This window comes from Nelusetta ayraudi, unplaced genomic scaffold (assembly GCF_046127955.1).
Source record: "Nelusetta ayraudi isolate G7.1 ecotype Tasmania unplaced genomic scaffold, CSIRO-AGI_Nayr_v1 ptg000048l, whole genome shotgun sequence".
NCBI lineage: Eukaryota > Metazoa > Chordata > Actinopteri > Tetraodontiformes > Monacanthidae > Nelusetta > Nelusetta ayraudi.
Genome location: NW_027466098.1, coordinates 10,476,125 through 10,497,210, shown reverse-complemented (window position 1 = coordinate 10,497,210; position 21,086 = coordinate 10,476,125). Strand labels below are relative to the sequence as shown.

At 46.3% G+C, this 21,086-nt stretch overlaps 1 protein-coding gene and 1 long non-coding RNA gene across 3 annotated transcripts; one reads left to right on the top strand and one right to left on the bottom strand.

Moving 5' to 3' along the window:
* The first annotated feature begins 1,922 nt into the window (after positions 1–1,922).
* Positions 1,923–4,614, top strand: LOC142894961 (uncharacterized). 2 transcript variants are annotated; one of them, XR_012928147.1, is made up of 3 exons: positions 1,923–2,342; positions 3,315–3,401; positions 3,512–4,614. It is a non-coding gene; the product is annotated as an uncharacterized LOC142894961 (long non-coding RNA). The 2 variants fall into 2 exon arrangements; XR_012928148.1 differs by having other exon boundaries at positions 3,315–3,419.
* Positions 4,615–14,480: 9,866 nt separating this feature from the next.
* Positions 14,481–19,038, bottom strand: p2ry1 (purinergic receptor P2Y1). Its single transcript, XM_076036252.1, has 2 exons — positions 18,639–19,038; positions 14,481–18,229 (listed from the first exon to the last, which is right to left on the bottom strand). Exon 2 carries the CDS (start codon positions 18,204–18,206, stop codon positions 17,142–17,144), a length of 1,065 nt encoding a protein of 354 aa, XP_075892367.1. The 5' UTR covers positions 18,207–18,229; positions 18,639–19,038; the 3' UTR covers positions 14,481–17,141.
* Positions 19,039–21,086: the final 2,048 nt, after the last annotated feature.

Below are 21,086 nucleotides of genomic sequence, written 5' to 3'. Positions count from 1 at the left end.
GGTTTAAAGGCGCAGTGTTTGGTGTTATTGCACAGTCAGCTCTGCTACTATGCAGAAATGCCACACCTTAGTTTCGACATTACTGATCCTTGAGCTTACTACTGCTTGACTCATTCCTGGAACTTACTGGAAAGCCTTACTTTAGTGCTGCTTCCCCCCTGAAACTGCTTGCTCAATCCCCCCCCAGCGTCGAAATTGTTTTGCAGTGAACTTCTTAAACTCTGGCTTCAATACATGGTCGTCAACAAATAAACCCCCAAAGGGACGTCGAGCTAAATTATAAACATTTGGTTGTGTGAATAGCCCACTTCAAGGCTGTGTATGGCTATATTTCAAAATGTATGCCTAAAGGGAGCATTTAACATGAAGCCTTGAGATTTCACTACATTAATATAGATTTAACGCTCGCTCAAAATGAGCATAATGAGCTGACTAAATAAGCACAGTGATGGATGACTCACATCTGCAATCCTGTTGAGCATGACTCCACTTGTGACACTGTGAGGTTTTGTCTGGCATGTTTCAACACTCTTGCACTTGTTTCGTTTGCCAGAATCAGCTCTGCTTGTCAGATAAATTTCAAATTCAGCGTTCCGTGACATCTTCCACACACTGCCTGTTGCAAAGTGAGATCAGAGATCAGTACATTGCGAGGAAATCATTAGCGACTAATGCAGTTCATCTATTATCAGCCCAGAATTTACTTTGTGCGTGACTCACAGCTGTGGCGCAATCATCAAACCAAGCGGCAACTTACATAATCAAATTTTTAATTAAGTCAATTATTGAAGTCGTTGCCCCTTTCTGGTTGCGTGCGCACTTGGGTGTGTGTAAGCTCATTATTTCATACATTCCCTTGCAAAGCGCGGAATAGCCACTGTTCCCGATCAATGGCTGTCAGCGCTGCTGCTGTGACGATTAAACCACAGGCGTGACCTCACCACCTCAAGGGATAGCTGGGAAAACTCTGTTGGATCAATAGAGGTTTAATTCATCCACAAATCAGCATCAGCGATACGACACGCTATAACTCTCACGTGGGAAAAAAATAAAAAATATGAATGCCGCAGCAGGCATGAGTCATTTGTCTGTGTCCCTGTGATTGTTGGAGCTCAACAAATGTGTCATCAGACAGATGGAGCAGATGGAAACATATGTCCAAAAATACCAAAACAAAAAGAAAAAAAAGAGAGAGAGAGAGAGAGAGAGAGAGAGAGAGAGAGAGAGAACAAGAGGGAGGGAAAGAGGACAGAATGATTTGTTGAAGGTTCGGTTTTGGGGAACAGTAGGTGGAAAAAAAAAAACATGTGGATTGGGCTGTCATGTGGGCTTTTCAGAGTGGCCTGCAGCCAGTCACTCCCCAAATCACATTAAGAAGCAAGTCAAAGCTTTTACGAAGACAATCAGCGCCAGTCCCTCCCCGGGGGAACATGGGTAATGTGACCTCGAGCCGTGTGATGTGGATTGTCACATTTGTGGGAATGATGACGCTGAATGAAAAAAAAAAAGTAAAAAAAAACAACAAAACAGGCTATTGCGTCAGTGCCGAGCAGACTTCCATTTTCACACAACCCTGGTAATTAGGTCAAACGTAGACACACTCCACCTTGACACCCCACCGCCGCCTCCACCCTGGCCTGTGACTTCTGAGCAACAACGAAAAGCTAAAGCACAATGGGGACGTGTGGCCTTTCACACACAAGGCCAGCGCGATGTCCAGGCCCTCGTTATCTTGCTTCCATGCAACAATGACGTCTTGTCTCCTTCTCATGTGATCACAAGTCCTCACATGGACGAGGGGAACATTTGGTGGATAATATATTTAATTTTGAAACACAGGCTTCCTCGGCAGAAAATTGGTGCTTGTCTGTAGTTGTGAAAACATGCTTGGTGAAAAAACAAACTCAGCAGTTCTCGTTGGAAGGTTGCTCGGAGGTTTTCAGTCAAAGATGCAGAAGCTGCACTCAAGCTTGTATCTGTTGAACTGTAGTATCTGACTAATTTAAAGAGGAATGTTAACAACTCCGCTGGATCTAACAGAAACAAATTTAGAACATAGGTGAAGTTGCTAGAGAGTACTTTCAGAAACAAAGAGCAATGCATGTGAAGTTAGCGCAGAGCGTGTGACTTTCTTGTTCCCTCAGGTCTCCCCACCTCCGCACCATATCATCTCCAGCTGACCCCATAAAGCCTGAGTGTCCCTTTTGAACATCTCTGTGAAAGAGGAGAACGCCCAGGACGGCAGAGGAAGACGGCAGGAGCTAAATCCCTCACACAGGCTCGGGAGAGTGACAACGGACTAATGAAAATGTCTGAGACCTCTCGGCTAATTAACAGCAGAGGTAAGTCCATTCCACTGAATTCATCCCAGGGGGACCCCCGACGCCGACCTTGAATTAATCATTCTGTTTTCATCGCTTGTATTCCGACTCATTCCCTGTGACAATAGCGTGTGTTTTGATTTATGAATTAGTTAGACGGCGGGAGGTGCCCCGTTCATTTAATCGCCATCAGGGTGCCATGCTGAAATACCTTTCCAAAGTCATCTTGGCGAGGGGAGCGTTAATTACACGTTTGGCACGCTGGCGGAAACGTTTACAGAGCTGCTTCAAGGTGGGACTGCCTCCCTGCTCCGTGTAAAGGAAACAAAGGCCTAATCAGAGGATTATAGTCAGGCCTCCTGTGGAGCAGGCACTCAGCAGAGGTAGCAACTGTGCATAAAATGAAGCTAGCGAGCCTCCATGTGAAATTTGAATGAGGGGTTATAGTTTGGCAAAATGATAACCAGGGCAGAGGATGACAGTATCCATAACATCTGATCATAGTGCAGCTATGCCATTGTCTCACTGATGTCTGCCTTTTTGCTATAACCATTATGCAGACATAATGCCAGCTGAGCCCACCCTTGACTACAAGCTAAACAGCTTATCATGCCTGTGTCTCAATTTTATTTGGGATTCATTTTTTGTTTTTGCTTTGTTTTGTTTTTGTCGGCGTAGGCATTTTCTGTCATTTTGTACCATATCATACTGGCATTGTGACACATCAATGCTTATCACTGCTGTGATATGTGACCAGTGGGGCTAGCGTTCATGCTCTAAAGTGTTGTATTTTAGGTATTGACAACGAAAAAGCCAAAATCCATAAATTGATAAATGAATAAAAATAAATCAGATGTTTCCTGTCCCATTACCAAACATCAGTCGTTTTTAGCTCTTCCACATGATCAAAGGCAAACACCACAAATGAAAGGCACGAGGAACTTAAGGAAATTAAAGCCATGCTTTAACAAAGAATGGTCTCTCGTTCTGCAGTGAGGGTTCTCGTCCAGTAGAGGGCAACATATCTACATCCAGACACGCGAGCGTGGCGACTTCCCCCCCAGCAAGTTCCAAGATCAGGTGAGACCCTGAGCTGAGGTCAGTTGCGTCTGTTATTTTTGCACAGAAACTTGAAAAGATTCAACGTTCATAAATGCAACATTCAGGCAACACGAGTGTACGTTTTGCAGGAGATCCGTGAGGTGGATTCACAACGCCGGAGAAAGTGCAGACTATTAGCAGAAGCTTGCAGCGAGGAAATGCTTTTGAGGAGACAGTTGCTGCTGCAAGAAAAATCCCTATTGTTCAAACCGCAGAGGGAATGAAGACAAAAGGCTGTTTCTTCATGCCAAAAGCTACAGACACACAAAGCCTCGGCAGTGTGGAGAAAAGAAATATGACACGTTTGCTGACATTTTTCGCTCCAGTTTTCAGATAAACTGGTTAGAAAATGTGTCTAGAAAACGGGGGGACCAGGAGAATATGTGATGCAAGCCGGGGCGGAAATGAGAAAACAAGAGAGAAGAACTCCGAGAGGGAGAGTACACAGAGTCTTTTATCTGGCCCACAATGCGAGCCTTTCATGTGTGGAATCTGGACATCATTAATAATAAATCCAGCCACACTGCTGGGAGTTAAAGTTCACGACAGAAACACACAGAAAGCATCAGCACAGCACACAATCTGCCATTCTGACTTCCCGGCTGAAGCCGACGAGGAGAGTCAAGATAATGAGCCGTAAGCAGGAAAACTGAGTGTCTGTGCAGCGTCTGGAGTGGAGCGTTGTGTCACAGGGCCGCAGAGATTCTGCCCAGGGGCGGATGTGAATATTCTCGTCATACCCCGATGCCATCCTGCAGGGACCTTATATCCCAAGGATCAATTTTATGGCAAAAGTCTCCCGGCAGCAATCTAATTACTGCCGTCACACAATGGGGCTAATTCAGCCATTAAAACTCATCCTGTGAGCCGCTGCGCTGGAGTGGAATGAAAATTGGAGAGGCTCTGAAGTCCACGGAGGTTTTGTGAAAGACTTTGCATAGAGCAGATAAGATGACTTCTCACCTCTCGTCCCGGCACTTGAGTGTTTGCACTTGCGCATTTGGCTCACGGTAATGAGAAAATAAAGTGCTTTCAGATGGTCCGTTGTGCCTCAATCTCTGGCGGCAAAGCACAATCAATTGGCTGTTTTATTTTTTTTTAAATGTCATTTCTAAACACTAAATAAATTGATGAGAAAAGATTGACAATACTCGCCTATAGATGTAAAATAAATTACTTTTTTGCCTTTATGCTGAAACAAAATTGTGGATAAAGCTAAAGGAGCACCACTTAAATACCTATTTCTTTTTATGGCTCACTGACTTGTGAAAAGGTGGAAGGCATCCTGCTACTAATACAGCACACCTTGCTAGCCTGTTATAGGTCCACATAACTTTGGTTGCCTGCCTAGCACCCTAATGGGATTACAACTGGCGTTTCCTTTCCTCCTCTGCCATCATGAACATATGGACACTGACAAGTTAGCCAGCGTCATGCAAGAAATTTTTATTTTTGTGTGAGAAATGTTGCCACAAAAAGCATGTTCTTGCATGAGGGTGGCGGGCAGGCAACTGAAGTCACATAATCCTACATTGGGCCTGCTGGGGGCGCTGTGTCAGTGGCAGAGGTGTTATTCTCTTTCAAAAGAAATGTATGAATCATAATAATGATATCCGAAGTATGGTTTAAAAGTAAAAAAAAAAAAAAACTTTAGGAAACTGTCATGAGCTAGTTTGTTTGGTTCAAGGTTAGACTGAATGCATGCGTAGCAATTACAAAATAAAGATTTAACTGAAAGTGAAAACCATACAAAATGTTATGTTTGGGAGCAGTACATAACAGCAGAATTGTATTACATGTTGACTTTCATGAACAGCAGTTCCTTCATTTCATGCCTGCTGATTTTTCTGGTCGTAACACCAGAAAACAGGACACTATCATTTAAAAAACAAAAAAAACCTCTTCACATTTTAAATGTGTCGGTGAATAATGGCAAAATGCAATCTGAGACACTATCCGATGCAGGACATTGGTTATTACATACAGAAAGGGGCTCGGTCATGCGGAAATCAAATTGAGAATTCGCTTTTTCATTCAAACTATTCATAAAAAAATAATACAATCAGCCTCCGGCAGTCAGTTGCATGGATTGCGTATCTATGTTGCGCGTGCGCAACCTCAGACCCACTGGTCTGCCTGTAAAACCAGATTAATAATTAAAGATTAGGATCTGTGGCTTCACACGTCGCGCAACAGGTTCCCAGACCTGCTCAGTGAAGTGCAGTGATGACCGCTGCGTCATGACCACAGTCCCTTAAGCTAAGTTTAGCAGAGAATCCAGGGCACAAGGATCAGCTTACACACACACACACACACACACACACACAAGTCCCATGCAAAACGCTGACAAACGTCAATACTAGAGTCAGTCCCTGTCATTTAACTGTAGTTTCCCCCTGAACTAATGCAAATGCACTGAAGTGTGTTATGGTCAGTAACAGCTTTACAAGTGCAGCTCATTAACTCTTAAAGAGCCTTACACATCACCTCCGCTGCCTTCCCATTGTCCCTTCCTCTGACACAGTTTACAGTAAACAGGATCGCTGACCCGGAAGGCAGAAAGTTCCTCAGGGTGAGTCCAAGGAGACGCAGGGACAGATATTAACAGTGTGCATGTGCACGTCTGTGTGTGTGTGTGTGTGTGTGTGTGTGTGTGTGCGCGCGCGCCGGTTCATGTGCCTGCGTGCACTGTCATTTTTCGCCACACCCCGAACCATTAATCATTTGCAGCCGCACCACGGCCGCTATAAAAACTCTGTGGCTGGCAAAAGCCCACAAAGATATATAAGAATGTGTGCGTGCAGGCCGTGCTGCTTGCTTGGATTAATAGGGTGAGGCAGCCAAGCAGCACAAGATAATAGAATCTAAACAACAAGGCAAGGGGTGGGGGAAGAGCGAGAGGTAGAGGAAAAAAAGAAAAAAAAAAGAAGAGGTGGGCAGGGGAATCTTCTGCAGGGAGAGCAAGTAATCACAGGAGAAGGTCAGCGACGGGCAGGTGGATTTATCAACACGGCTGAAAAGCGATAATGCAAAGCAGGTGCTGGGAAACGCAACTTCCTGCATTGAATTTGCCCAAACTTGCTCTTTTTTTTTCTTTTCTTTAATTAACTCTCAAGCCTGTGCATGTGTGAGCCGTTTCTGCTGCAATCTCAAGATGAGCTGATTTGTCAAACCTCTGTCAGGGAGACGGATGTGTTCCACTTCTAACCAACAACCCCTTTCCACTAATGGATCAGGAGTAGCATGCGTGCATGCGGCGACATTTGTTGTCTCGGTGACGTTACGCATGCCGAGGGAAGGGAGGAAAAAAAACCCCTCAGTGCAGCAGACAAAAGGAGCGAGCAAATTTGATGATGCGCGACAGACACAAAGGTTGGAGGCAGCGTCAGGGAGCCGCTGCGGTGTTTAACTTGATGTAGATTTAATAAGGACTGGCAGCAGAGAGCCTCTCGCGTCTTTTTTTTTGAGAAGCGGCAATAAAATTACTGAAGGCACCGCAAGGCCACCATGGTGAGCATGCGCACCACATTTCAATCATAGGTGGCCGGATTAGCGATGACGGATCCTGGATCTGTGGCGGATCATCAAGGCTCACAATGCGGGCACCGGGCATGAGGCGACAGAATGCAAGAATAAATAATGAGCCAATGTCCGCGCGCGCAGGAATCCACAGCACATGTGGGCAACAGCAGTACTGGGGATGAGGAAGTGAGAAAATCAGGGTGGCAGGCAGAACAGGAGAGAACTTTGGCGGGATCGGTCACAGAGCTGCCTAATCAAAGCCACTTAGCTGCAGCTTGAAAGAAATTCAGAGCTGCTGAGATTCATTAAAATAAGAGGTCTCAACTGGTTTAGTTGTAGAAGACCAGTTGATATTTAGCTTTAATGTCAAAAACCTTAAAGTGGCCCAATATTAAAGTCCCTGTCAGCAAAGTAAAAATAAAAAAAGAGTGACCAATAGAATATTTAAGAACACAGAAATTTAAAAACAAATTCAAAAGGATTGTATTGAAATGGAAGTATTCTATTGCACTTTTCTACTTTCATATCCTGTTAAATGTTTGCAGAATAGACCAATAAAAATGTGTAGAATGCACATTTCCAGCTACAAATGAGCTCATAAGGGAAACGTTTTTTTTTTTGTCCCGTTGCTGCTTCTCACCTGTTCCTGAGCTCATTATCACCGCGCACCTGACTGCAATCAGCTCATCAAGCCTCACAGGATTCCCACCTGACTCTTCTGCACTCATCAGCACACCATTGGTTGATCTACCAATCTACAGTGGTTAATGCTCAGTATAAATGACAATAAACAATTGATTTAAATGAACAATAATTATGACACCCCACACCAAAAACAGAAAGCAGAGAACAGACAGAAAGTTGTTTTTTTTTTTCGGACTTCTGACTTCATCCCTTTTCTTGCGTAAATGCCCTGCAGGTTATGCCAACTTCAGAATGTTCAGACTTCACATGCAAAAAGAGAAGTGTTTACTTTCATCGTTGTTTTAGGAAGTTGTCTACTTTCATAATGTCCAACGCTGTTGAAAAGACAACTTGTCTGAGATGCGTTGTTAAGTGTTTCTATAGTGGTTTCGGTCCCTGAGGTCGACCGACCGCACCTCAGTGTTTCCTCCCAATATGCAAATATTGAGATTTAAGAAGTTCACAACTCACCAGACATATGTTGGCGGAACCAGAGGTTGTAAAGGTGAGACAGTCAGGTCCCTAATCACAAAACCGTCCTCTTAGTCAAATATAGTTTTAATTCTTATATTTTAATAGTCCATATCTTCGAAGTTGTCAGGAGTCATAACTTCCTCTGCAATCCACTCACATGCTGTACAGGTGTAATTCCTGTTTTCCATCTTCATCTTTGTCAACGGGCTGAGTAAAATCAGATATTAAACTCATATCTTTCATAGTCTCCCAGAAATGTTCTGAAAATAAGATATCTGCTTGTACTACTCAAAAGATGGTTCTATAATTTCCCTTAAGTCATTTCTTTGCTTGTTTTTAGGCCATAGACTTTCCCTAATGAGGATGTCAGATTGTAAATTATAACTTATGATACCATTTGAAAAAGGCCCACAAAAAAACACTTCAGTAGGAGAATCCCATTCCAAATAATTTAACAAGTTTTCACAAGTTTGGACAAACCTTTTGCTTATCACATCCAACACTGACTGATCAGGAGGGTTTTTTTTTATTGCCATTTGAGCCTGTTAACAATGGCTGGATTTTTGCTGCACATGGCAAGGGTAGATAAAAATCACTGCCCTTTGCTCATTCTTGAGGAGTTGGTATATGATAATGAATCTACACTAATTTCTTTAGCAGCAGCTAAGTTCAGACTCATCTTGCAGTTGTCCCTATATATGTATATAATGTCTTAGAATAGACTTCAGCTGCACTGGGTTTGGAAATATGCAGCATTTGCTGATGTGAAGGAAGTAGCTACACCTTCTGAAGTTGTCTGAAGTTCCGTGGTTTGTCTTTTTAGTTGACCCCCGCAGAGTCGTACAAGGAGGGGAGAAGCGAAGTGGCCCTTAATCACTAATTCAAGTCAGACTTTAAACGAAAGTTCCTTCTGTGGGAGCCCGTGGCGCAGAGTGTGTGCAGCTTCATCTGCTAATCCCCGACAAAAAACAGAGGCTTATGTCTTCCCACCACACGGCAGCAGCAGCAGCAGCCTCGACGGCATAGTTTGAAAGCAGTGAGGGGGAGAGAACCTGCGAGGGCGCAGAAGTGACCCTCCTCCTGACTCACACGCTGGCTGCTTTTCCTCAGTATCTCCATTTTTCACCTGCCGAAGATATAAATACTCCCGCAACCGCTTCTCTTCTTCTCGCTTTTCGCACGGAAACCGAATTTTCACTCTCTGCAGCCGCCCAAAAAGTCGCCGACGCACACGAACGCGAACCCTGCGGCAGGGCAGCGGGGCTGACTGACATGTTGCCAGCTAATAAAAGCTTTGGACTCCCAGTGAAGCGAGTAGCACCACTGCCCTTTAGTTTCACAGCAATCAGAAAAGCTGCAGGCGGAGAGAAGAATCTCTCCCCCTCCGTCTGCCTGTTTTAGCTACGCTTGTCTTCACAGCGTGGTCCTCCCCGATAAGCCCGCAGGTATTCATTCGATTAGTTTGGAGTTCGCCATGTTCCATAATTTGTTGAGAGTGTTAATAAGGTTTAAGTTAAGTAGCAGAACTGTGCTTTGTTGGCAGACAAGAGGGAGCGGAAGCGGCGCAACATGCAGAAGTTGGACCAGTGTTTTCAGATCTGCTCCTTCAGTTGGCGACCAGTTCTGATTTATGGACCATTTTGAGCTTGTGTGGTTTTCAGCAGGTCTCACATTCACTTCTGCTTGTTGTGCCCACAGAGGTGAAGGTGCAGCCGTGCGCTCAGCGTGAGTTGAGGTTGTTTGCATTGCACTCGAGTGTTTTAGTTCTAATGCAGCTTTGTAACGCCAATGCACGTTACATTTCAGCTAACAGGACAGGGGAGGTTTGCTTTGGTTAGAGTGTCGCTTCACTGATGAATCACCCAGCGTCGTGGCCCTTATCGTGAGTTGAGGAATGTCTATGTATTAAGCAAAATAAACATTTACAAAGGTCCTTTATTAAGCCCGACACTAAATCAGCTGATTTATAAAATATATGGGCATATACTGTACCTCACGGCACAGCCACAATATTTTGCACCTGCTGAACCATATTGTTGTTATGGCATATGCAAATTGAAATAAACCTCAACTTTTAATAGCTACACTAGTAATACACTGGGGGAAACGACAATGAAAAACAGAACACAATGGAGCAGCAAATTCCAGTTAAAACAATAAAAGCACTCCCTTAATATATATTTTGCTGATGCGAGTTTTAACTGCAGGACATTTATTTGTGATGGAGAAAATCCGGAGGAGTTCTTAATGCAAATGATCCAGTTCAATATCCAAACATTTCTTCTGCGTAGCGTCGGTCACGCATGGGCATAACCGGTTTTCTTTCATCGCGCCACACACACAGGCGCACACACAGACGCACACACACACACACACACACACAGACGCACACACACGCACGCACGCACACTCCCTCCATCACGGCAGCTCTCCTTGTTCTCACACAGCGGCCTATCTCACCCTGTTCCCTGCAGCAGCGGGCACAATTTAATTTAACATCGCTTCATTTTGGAGGTGCACTCACAATGTCATAACTGTTATCTGGAGAGCCAGCTCCTCCGCACTGACACTTCTGCCGTCAAACCTGTCCTGTTGCTCTGAAAAAAAATAAAAAAAATAAAATAGAGCAGTATTGTATTCCACCTTCCAGGTGGTTTGACACTTTGTTGCATGGAACCTGTAACACTGGAGGATAAAAAGGTGTTGGGCAGAGCAGCTGGACCACGTTCAGATTTTTTTGTGACCTGATTGGGCTGCCGGCAATTCAAATTCAAATTCAAATTGTAGGCGTCAACCAGGAAGTGGACGGTTCCAGCTGATTGATGACACAGTAGAGAGGCTGTAAAATCAACAAGAGGCCAGACGAGGAGTGGTTGCGAGAGATATTGATCATAAACCCTCACGACGGTTGAAATATGACGGCGCCTCGCCGGCCTCACCCGCGTTCTCACATCTCACGTCCAGCTCTTGACATGTTTTAGCGGCAGCCTCGCGTCGCCGTGAATGGCAGTGGCCCACGAGCGCCCCAGTCCGCAGTCGGCCGCCCAGCTCAGTGTGACGACAGGACGCTCTCTTCACGAGTGGCGCCACGTGAGGTGCTGAACGGGTGTCTGGGAGTCGAGTGAGCCAAATTTGAAAGTGACTTTATTGGATGGAAAGAAGTTACAGCCCAATCTTCTAATCGGTTTGACTGTATAAGCTGCATGACTTTTAAAGGTTAAAATTAAAAGGAACAGACTTTAGTTTAGTTAAGTGTGTAGTTAAAGATGCTAATACTCTGCATTTATATTTTCAACATGAGCCACCTTATTATTTATAGCGCAGAGCAAGAATCTTTTCATGTTTTTCTTTCTTTTTCTTTTTAATGAATTTTCACCATTGGGATCAGAAAGGTGTGAAATCAACGATCATCGATGCCACCATTAGACGCAGCTACATCTTACCTACTGGACCCATAATGTTTCTGCACTACTGCTGCGGCTGGCTTTCGAGACATGAGGATACTATAGTGCTAAACGACAAGTGAAGTCACACTTCAAGTTAAAATGACACCACTTGTTGAGATTGCTGATTGAGCATAAGGGCGTTCCTTGATTATGGATAATTATTAGCCCTGTGATCTATTAAAGACTCCTGGAAAGTAAAGGTCCAACGGTGACACTGACACAGCTGCAAGAGTTTCTGCAATTAGTGTGTGTGTGTGTGCGCGTGTGTGACCCCAGGATCAATGATGCTGTTTACTGTAAACAGTGTCAGAGGAAGGGACACTGGGAAGGCGGTGGAGATGATGTGTAAGGCTCTTCAAAAGTTAATGAGCTGCACTTGTAATGCTGTTGCCGACCATAACACGCTTCAGTGCGTTTGCATTCGTTCAGAGGAAACCACAGTTAAATGATAAGGACTGAATCTAGTAGTGATCTACGCAGTGTTTGCGGTACTCTCCTTTGGACCGTACCACGTGTGTGTGTGTGTGTGTGTGTGTGTGCATGCACACCATTGCAGGGTGCAGAGAACTGAGTGTTAGCTGCAAAGTAAACATATTGCCTTGTAAGTCCGATCTTTGATGAACAACTAAATTCAAAACTGAAGGTGCAAAGCGTGTTTGTATACACACCTAAAGCCCTTCTGACCCTCACAACATCACATTTACAAGAATGCAAACACACACACAAAGAAACGCACAACTTTGTTACCTGATGCAGCGCGGGCGGCCCAGCTCTCCCGACACGCCTTGAGACCTGCCAGCCAGGTGTCAACTTTCGCCCTGCTCGTCCACCTCTCTCGCATGCAAACAGCCGGGTGAGGTAAGCGAGGCTGATGGTGTTTAGCGTCGTGGCCACAAGATTCCCAGCAGAAAACACTCTTACTCAGCCGCAGCGGTTGATAGCGTGCAGCCAGTTTTGTTATTTGCTTTGAGAGGCTGCAAGCTGTTGTGGACAAACACTGGCATTCCAGAGAGCAACGCTTCTTAGGTGCCCTGCAAAGTGCCTGTGGACGTAGCGCAACCCTGACGCTATAGCATGCATGAGTCGGTTTCGCACCGGAATGAATTATGCATTCACAGCTTCGGCAGGAATATCCATCAAAGTTCAACATACCGACTCTTAAAATCCAGGTGGCTGGTCGGAGTCGTTGCCCCGCCGCTTGATTTATGCCTGATTTCAAATATTTGGCTCGGCGTCTTGGCCCCAAAAAACACCGAGGCCCCCCAGTGATGGATGCGGTTGTACAAGCTCCCATTGTAAATCTACTTCAGCACCCAGACTGTGGGTACCCCCGTCGGGGCCTCCGCTGCCAACGGCGGTGTCTGACGCGGTGGGAGGGAAACACACAGAGAAAGACTGTGTTCTCCAGCAGGGATGCCGTTTCTCTTCAAATTAAACTCTTCCCTCTGTTCCCCTCTGTTAACAAACTGCGCACACTCCCTAAAACAGAGTCGTCCCGGAGATGGAAAAAAAGCCAAAAAACAAACCCTCTACTTTTAGAATAAAGAGAAGGGGATGAAAGGAGGATCAAGGTGAGAGGCGCTTCAGGGCGACGCTGGCGAGCATCTTCAAACGCTGCGAGGTTCGAGCGCTGGGAGGCCAGAAAAGCACAGACGCTGGTCAGGCTGAACGTGTGTATGTTTGCTGAGTCTGTCAACAGGACGCAGAGCCCCTCGTTCCAAGATAATAACTTGTGTACGCAAGATAATCCAAAGACAAAACACTTTTGCTTCGAATAATAAGAATCTATTGCAACCACTGCCTGCACTGCCGTCATTCCTGAAACTTCATGTTCTTGTACGAGAGAGTGTTATACAGTAACCGTTTTTTGTTTATGCCATCATATTTATGAAGGTCCAGGTGTGAAATAAGGTGTCATAGGACTGTTGTGTTTTAATGGAATGCCTGTTTAGTCTACCACAATAGAATCCACTGTAGTATGACAAGATAAAAAAAAAAAACCTTCAGAAACACTGAAAAATTATGCGAAATCTTGTGCCTCACAAAGACAAAAATACATCACTTTTCTTCTTTGGCTCTTTAGGAGGAACTAAGAATTCATCTTCTGAGTCGTGAGAGAGTTTGCACAGCACTGGAGGGACAATTTTCACACTTTCCTGTTCAGAATCAAACAACCAAGAAAGAAGAATCTGATCGTGAGACATCCCGTTGACAAAAAAAAAAAAAAAAAGGCTCGGTATTATGAATGTGTTGATGGGCTTTTGTTGCTTCCCACTCGTCTTAATATTTATCCGGGCCCCATGAGTGAAGCGGAGACTCCTCCAAGCTGCAAAACCCACTAACCGCACAAACAGCTACAACAGCTGCGCACAAGAATGTTGGTGTTAAAGCGAGATGCTCACAAAGGGACACACACACACACGCACACGCGCACACACACACACACACACACACACACACTTTTGGCAAAAGTAACTCTTCGCTTTGCAACTAACAGCCTGGAAATCAAAGGGAGTTGGTGTGCATGCGCTCCTGTTTGAAAGGGGTGGGCTTCCTGTGCCCACCACAGCGTGCAGCCCCCGGAGCGTTGCCAACGGTCCCGCTCCCGTCAATAACCCAACTCCATTGTGACGGACACAAATGCTGTCTTAGAAGAAGCCGGGGGAGAGAGGGAGAGAGAGAGAGAGAGAAAAAAAGGCGCCACTCTTTATTCCTCAGTCGTCCCCTCATTTCCCTCCTGGCTGGGCTGGAAAACTAAGCAAACAGCGGCGGAAAAAAAAGAGAAGAAAAAAAAAAAGAATAAGGGGGTGCGGCAGAGCTACACATGAATGTCGGGCTTTTTTTTTTTTTTTTCTTCCCTCCTTAATCACAGCGGACACATTAACCCAGACGCATTCTGCTGCAGTGAAAGAATCCTGGGGCTGGCTGCGTGTTCGGCTTTGTTTTAAATATCAAAAATTTATTGACAAAAAAAAGGTACAAGTGGCCCCGATATTATCCAGTGCAAGTGTTTGCTTCCCTTCTTCACAAGTGGCCGACCACGTCACAGGTTTACAAAGGCATTAGTACAGACATCAAACATCTAGGGTGAAATATATCTACAGAGAGAGCAAGCGGCTCTTCCGCGCCGATACCCATCGGCCCGCTATCGGCGAACAGGAACATCATTAAAGGTCAGAGTTGAACAGAGTTTTTTTCTTTTCTTTTTTTTTTTTTTTGGTCTTCCAGAACACATTATCTGCTTTCCGCAATATCAACTGACGCCGTCTCCGCCTTGGTTTTTCTATTTGAGGCTAATTGCAGTGATTGTGACAGAACCAATAGGGCGAGACGTGTCCCCTTTAAGGCTCATTTGTGCTGCGCGACAGACACACAAGGAGACACATTACGGCGTCCGCATTGATCACACAAACGCATATTTCTGCATGCATTCTGGGCACGTACGGAACTAATGTAGCAGAGCCACCTGGGGTCAAACTGTGCTGCTGCTGATAGATCAATCCCAGAGGAGAAAAAAAAAAAAAAAACACAGCGAGAGGAATTTGCAGAGTTTTTTTGGGGAGGTGACACTGCTTTGCAGGTTTGTTGAGAATTCTGAATATATTCCTGGGCACGGTGGACTGCAATGGCGCCGCGGAGCAGCTGGACGGAGATTAAACAGCGGCTAAATTGGGGTGAGAGGGCAAAAGAAGCATAAATGAGCCCCGAGGGGGAAATGGACGTGTCAAATAAGCAGTGGCACTTGAACCTGGACGCCACATTTCAAATAGTGGCACCAGGGTGAGGGTGCAGAGAGTCGTGATTGTTTGCTAAAGGTCCCGCATCATGCAAATTTGACCTCACCGGCGCAACAGCAGCCTGTTGATAACACAGTGACGTCCACAACAAAGAAGTTTTCCAGAAAGTGTGTACATTTCTGGAAATAAGCCCTTTGTGATGTCATAAAGGGGGCTGATAAAACCTTCAGCCAGGTGTTTGTTGCACCTTCTGAGACCACCTTGCAAAGAAAAGCCTGCAGCAGCAGGACAAACTGTTGCTTTTTCTGCATCAGGCAAAAAAGGAGGGCTTATAATGCATTTTTTTTGTTTATCTGGAGACTTTTGGATAATGTGGCTGCTTCACCGGAGTCCGGAATGAAAAATAAAATTGTGAAAATGGGAATATCTGACCCTTAAAGACTTACAAAGACGGTCTTGTATTCAAGTTAAATCTTGGGTCTTTTGAGACACAATTAAACAACGTAGACACTGCAAGGTAACTGCCCTGGTTCTGAAACCATAACCTGATGTTTTTTTTGAGTAATTTATTTCCTGGTGTTGGCACAATCACATGACCTCAACCTGCCAACGCTGTTGCCTTATGTTTTCACTCCCTGCAGACTCTCATAAATTCATAGATGAGACGGCGCTAACTGACACGAGAAAGCTTACAATGTGCAAAAGACAAGTGAGCGATTTTTGCCGTGTCGTTACGACAGACGCAAAATATGACTGTCAACAACACAGAGTGCACTTTTCACTATGAGGTATCTCACACAGGCACATCTTCAGCCGTGTGTGCGCGTGTGTGTGTTCCTGTCATCGAACGGATGTGCACATTATGTTGTGGTCTCTGTTTGTCACCACCTGTTTTTTTTTTTGTGTTTTTTTTTAAATTCCAGACTCATGCACTAAAAAATACCGGATTAGTGACAGTTAACAACATAAACAAGGTTCTAATCTGGAACGTGACGACATCTTGAACAGTACGTCTAAAAAAATAAAATAAAATAAATCACACAAACATTCGAGGTTGTATCATCACACACACTCACGGAAAAAAAAAAAAAAAAATACTGTAGGTAAATGAATTTCCTTTGAATTAACAGTCAAGGTGAAGGTGGGCCGAGACAGCACAGGGCTCAACCACTTTGCTGTCAAACTGAACATAATCTATAAATGGTCAACCATGTTTTGCTTTTTTCCAACCCAGTCAGTAATAGATGAAGAGACAAACGAGGAGTGATGGGAAGCCCTCGGGAGCAGAGGCTCACTCCCAGGTGCGTTCCGCTGCCGGCAACTCACAGCCGTGCGGCAATCTCACTTTCAGTGCATTTACTATTTTATTTATTTTTTTAGTATTTTTTTTTTTTCCCCGTTCCTATTCTCTCTCAAGCGGGCGCTCTCACCTGCTGAATGAACAGTTATCGATCGCGCAAAGCGCAGCCTGGCTGCCATCCTTCCTCGCTTGCTGCTCCATCCAGAAGACATTCCCGACCCCCCTCCCCCTCCCCCCTTCCCCGCCCTCCTCCACTGGTGTTTTCTTCTTCTTTTTTTTTTCTGCGGCGTTCGGGATCACTGCCGAGCACCGCCGATGCTGCGACGTGTCACGAACCATGCAACAGGACGGCCCATCGAACACCGGGCAGGGCGGGACGGGTGGCGGGGCGGAGTCACGTGGGGATTAGGAACGCGGAGGGTTTCGCCGCGGCGCAGAATACGCCACCTCCCGCCCACGCGGGCGGCTCTTTTCACGTTCAACACAAAAAGTCTATTAATACCGGGGAAAAAAACCGCGCCCGCGAGTGGGCGCACACGCACACAGAGGCGCCCTGTCACAGCCTGCGCTCGCCGTTCTCCACGCACTCGGCCAGGCTGTTGAGCGCCGTCTCCTCGCTCTTGGACTGGAGGACGTTGTCGCCCTTGCGCGAGGTCTTCTTGGTGGCCCGCGACAGCTTCCGCCTGAAGGTGTCGCCGGCCAGGAAGTAGAGGACGGGGTCCACGCAGCTGTTGAGGCTGGCCAGGCCCCGCGTCACCTGGTAGGTGGCGTACACGCGGTTGTTGAAGGCGCACATCTCGGCGCTCTGGAAGTAGAGGCGGGCGCGCATGTTGAGGTTCTTCATGACGTGGAAGGGCAGGTAGGAGACGGCGAAGACGGCCAGCACGATGATGACCAGGTGGATGGACTTCTGCCTCAGCGGCGCGTTGTTCATGTCGTTGCGCGCCAGCGCCTTGACGATCATGCCGTAGCAGCAGAAGATGATGATGAAGGGCACGCAGAAGCCGAAGACGGTGAGCGTCATGCTGTAGATGAAGTAGCCCGGCAGCTCGTCCTCGGTGGTGGTGTCGTAGCAGGTGGTGGCGTTGCGCTTCAGGCCCGTCCGCGAGTAGTAGAGGATGGGCGAGATGGACAGCACCACCACCACCCACACCAGCGCGCTGGTGATGACGGCGTTCTTCTTCTTCAGCCGGCCGAGCGACTTGAGCGGGTGCACCACGCCGGTGTAGCGGTGCACGCTGATGCACGTCAGGAACAGGATGCTGCCGTAGAGGTTGACGTGGAAGATGAAGCGCTGCAGGCGGCAGAGCACGTCGCCGAAGATCCAGTCGGTCTTGTTGAAGTAGTAGAAGATGAGGAAGGGCAGCGAGAGGACGTAGCAGAAGTCGGCCAGCGCCAGGTTGAACATGTAGACGGAGATGCTGCTCCACGGCCTCATGTGGCACACAAACATCCAGATGGCCAGACTGTTGCCCACCAGGCCCGTGACGAAGACCATGATGTAGACAGTGGGCAGGTAGTAGAACTGGAAGCCCGTCTTGGTGAGGGAGCAGCCCCGCGTTTGGTTGTGGAGCTCGGTGGCGTTCAGCAGGGAGGTCAGGTTCAGGTCGGCGGTGGTCATGGTGTCAGGGGTGGCTCCTCGTGCTGCGGGAGACAGGATGACAGACGGCAGAGATTCGTCTTTGAACGCTTTTTTTTTTTGGCACTTGAACGTGGCTTCAAACAAAGGCAGGATTTTTTTTTTATTAAATAATAATAATAATAATAATAACAATAATAATAATAATAATAATAATAATAATAATAATAATAATAATGTTGTTTTTTTTTTAAGGTGTCTGTGCTTTGCAGCTGTCTGCAGTGGAATCTGGTTTAAATTTAAAAACACATTCGAACCCAGTCGTCCTGCACGGACGCCGCATTCGAACCCTCGAAACTTGTTTTTTTTTTTTTTTTGCGGAACACTTGCGCGCAAACACGCGGATGGAGGGAGGGCGGTTGGAAGGCAGAGTGAGGGACAACAAGATCATGACGAACGCATTACAACACTCACCGCTGAGACCGACTTGTATTCCACATTCCTCTCGCCTTCACTGCTGGTGGGGGAAAAAAAAAAAAAAAAAAAAAAAAAGACACTTCAGTCGACGCGCAGGTGACGCGTTCCGAGTCCGTCAGGTGCCTCCATGGAAGTGCCCTCACTCGGACACAAACCCAAACACAAAGTTCCTGCCCCCTCCGCGTTCGGCCAAGATTTTTTTTTTACTCCGAGGGGAAGAGAGCAAGAAAGAGGAGGAGAAAAGGAAAACAACCGAGTCGGTTCGTCACTAAGGGCGCCGGCGATTTCCCACAAGATCGGCAGCGGGACGGGGCGGAGGGCCGAGAGAGGAAGTGAGAGAGAGAGAGAGAGAGAGAGAGAGAGAGAGAGAGAGAGAGAGAGAGAGAGAGAGAGAGAGAGAGAGAGTGGGGGGGGGGGAGAGAGAGAGAGAGAGAGAGAGAGAGAGAGAGAGAGAGAGAGGAAGGAGAGAGAGACAGACAGCTGCAGACTCTGGCGCGGGGAGCAAGAATTGGCGAGAGGAGCTCGAGCTGCAACGCGCAAGGAGCCTCTGAGGCGGAGAGGGGCAGGCGCGCGCCTCTTCCCCGTGTCCAAACGCGCTCTTTCTCTTGCTCCCTCCCACCCTTCTCCCATTGGACTCTGATCTGCGCGCGCGGCGCGCGAACTGGGTAGAGATCGCGTAATGCGTATGGATTTTCTTCACTTCAATTACTTCAACGCGATTATACCTCGCAACCGTGGGAATTTTTTTGGAGCAAAACAATTTAAAAAAGTGAGATTGTAGTGCAACTATATGGAAGTAACGATCAGAACATGCTACTCCCTGCAGGGAAGAACCCTAATACTGAGGCCCCACTAAAGGTTTCCAATAAAGAAAATGAATGGGTCAGAGGCTTTTGCATTAAAAAAAAAAAACTTTATTAATCAGGTAAAATAAAATATTAAAAAGCCACAGGTCTCTAAAATTGTGGAGCAAATGTAAGGTAACAAATACCACTATGAATGATCAAATACCTTTCAATAATACAAAAAAATACTTTGACAAACACTGTTCGGCATAACCTCGATCATGTGTCCTGTTTCTCCATCTCTCTCTCTCTCTCTCTCTCTCTCTCTCTCTCTCTCTCTCTCTCTCCTTTACTCCCTCTCTCTGACCAATCACGTGCTGTTTTAACAACTGCCCTGGCAGAGTCAATCGCAATTCTGACGCCCTGTCTCGTCCAGTCTATCTCTAATGCTCTCCCTGGTATCACAGTCCTACCACAAGTGGCTGTCCACCAGCCACAGGACCCCAGCAGCCAGCCTGAGTTTACAGCCCACACCATGGCAGAGGATGCAATTCCTGTCCGTACTCAGGCTGATCTGCAGACCAACCAAATTGCTGATCCTGATATAAAAGGCTTCCTGCCCTATTGGAGGAGAGGTCGGCTCCCTAATCGAGTAGAAAGGGCCACAGATCATCTCAGGTGATGGAGCTGTGTCGACAGTGGAAGAGGATTTGAGAGAAGCATGGGGTACTCAATCGGGAGATCCAGATACCCCCAAGTCAAGAGGCTATCCAACAATTACTCGAACCCAAAATACTGCATATTGGTACTGACCAGTTTGCATGGCAATCATGCCCATCAAGGAACAGAGAGGACCACTGCCCTATTCAGGGAGAGGTGTTATTGGCCTAACATACCCTCGGACCGATGGTGCAAAGAGTGTGAGGGGTGCGTTGTGGCCAAGGCGGTACAGCCCTCGGTCTGGGCCACCGTGGGGCAACATTTATCCTGATTGATGATATTTGCTGATGATGTTTTTATCAGCACGTTTGTATTAATACACATTTGTAATGCAATTTAATATGGAATGCATTTTTTGCACACCTCTGCACTCTGTGTTTTTTTTATATAATTTTGTTCAACATACATGTTGGTGTGCCTCTGTAAGCTGTGCCGCAAGAATAAACCAAATGCAGAAAAATTGATTTAAAAAAAACAAAAACCTCATGGGTCCTAGTTCCCCCCATGTTACAGGAGTATTGATTTATATTCCACTTGTTAGTTTCATTTGGTGCGAGGCTGCACAGCATTATACTATTAATAGCGTTGGTGCTGTCTCCATCAGCAGGTACGAGGGAAATAAAAAAAAGAGTCGCCCATTACCTCCCTCCCCTAAAACCCAGTCAGAATATTGTTTTGGCAGTCAAACAGAGGAGTGCATGAGGAGTGTGGAGCCATAAATCACAATGTAAATGGGACGAGGGCAGAGCTGTAATGGGCTGTAATGTTTCACGGTTATGAGTTTGTCATTGCCGTTCAGTTTCCGCTCTGACATTTTTTCCTCCCTCCGCCGCCTGTCAATCGGGGGGGAGGCACAGGGCACTGACTGAGACGAGGCAGGAACTGCAAGGCAAACCCTTACTGGGGTTTAACATCAAGGTTCTCCTTTGGTGTCAGCTTG

What these genes read in the sequence shown, in the direction of transcription:
- p2ry1 (XM_076036252.1), bottom strand. Translation starts at nt 18,206, where the DNA reads ATGACCACCGCCGACCTGAACCTGACCTCCCTGCTGAACGCCACCGAG.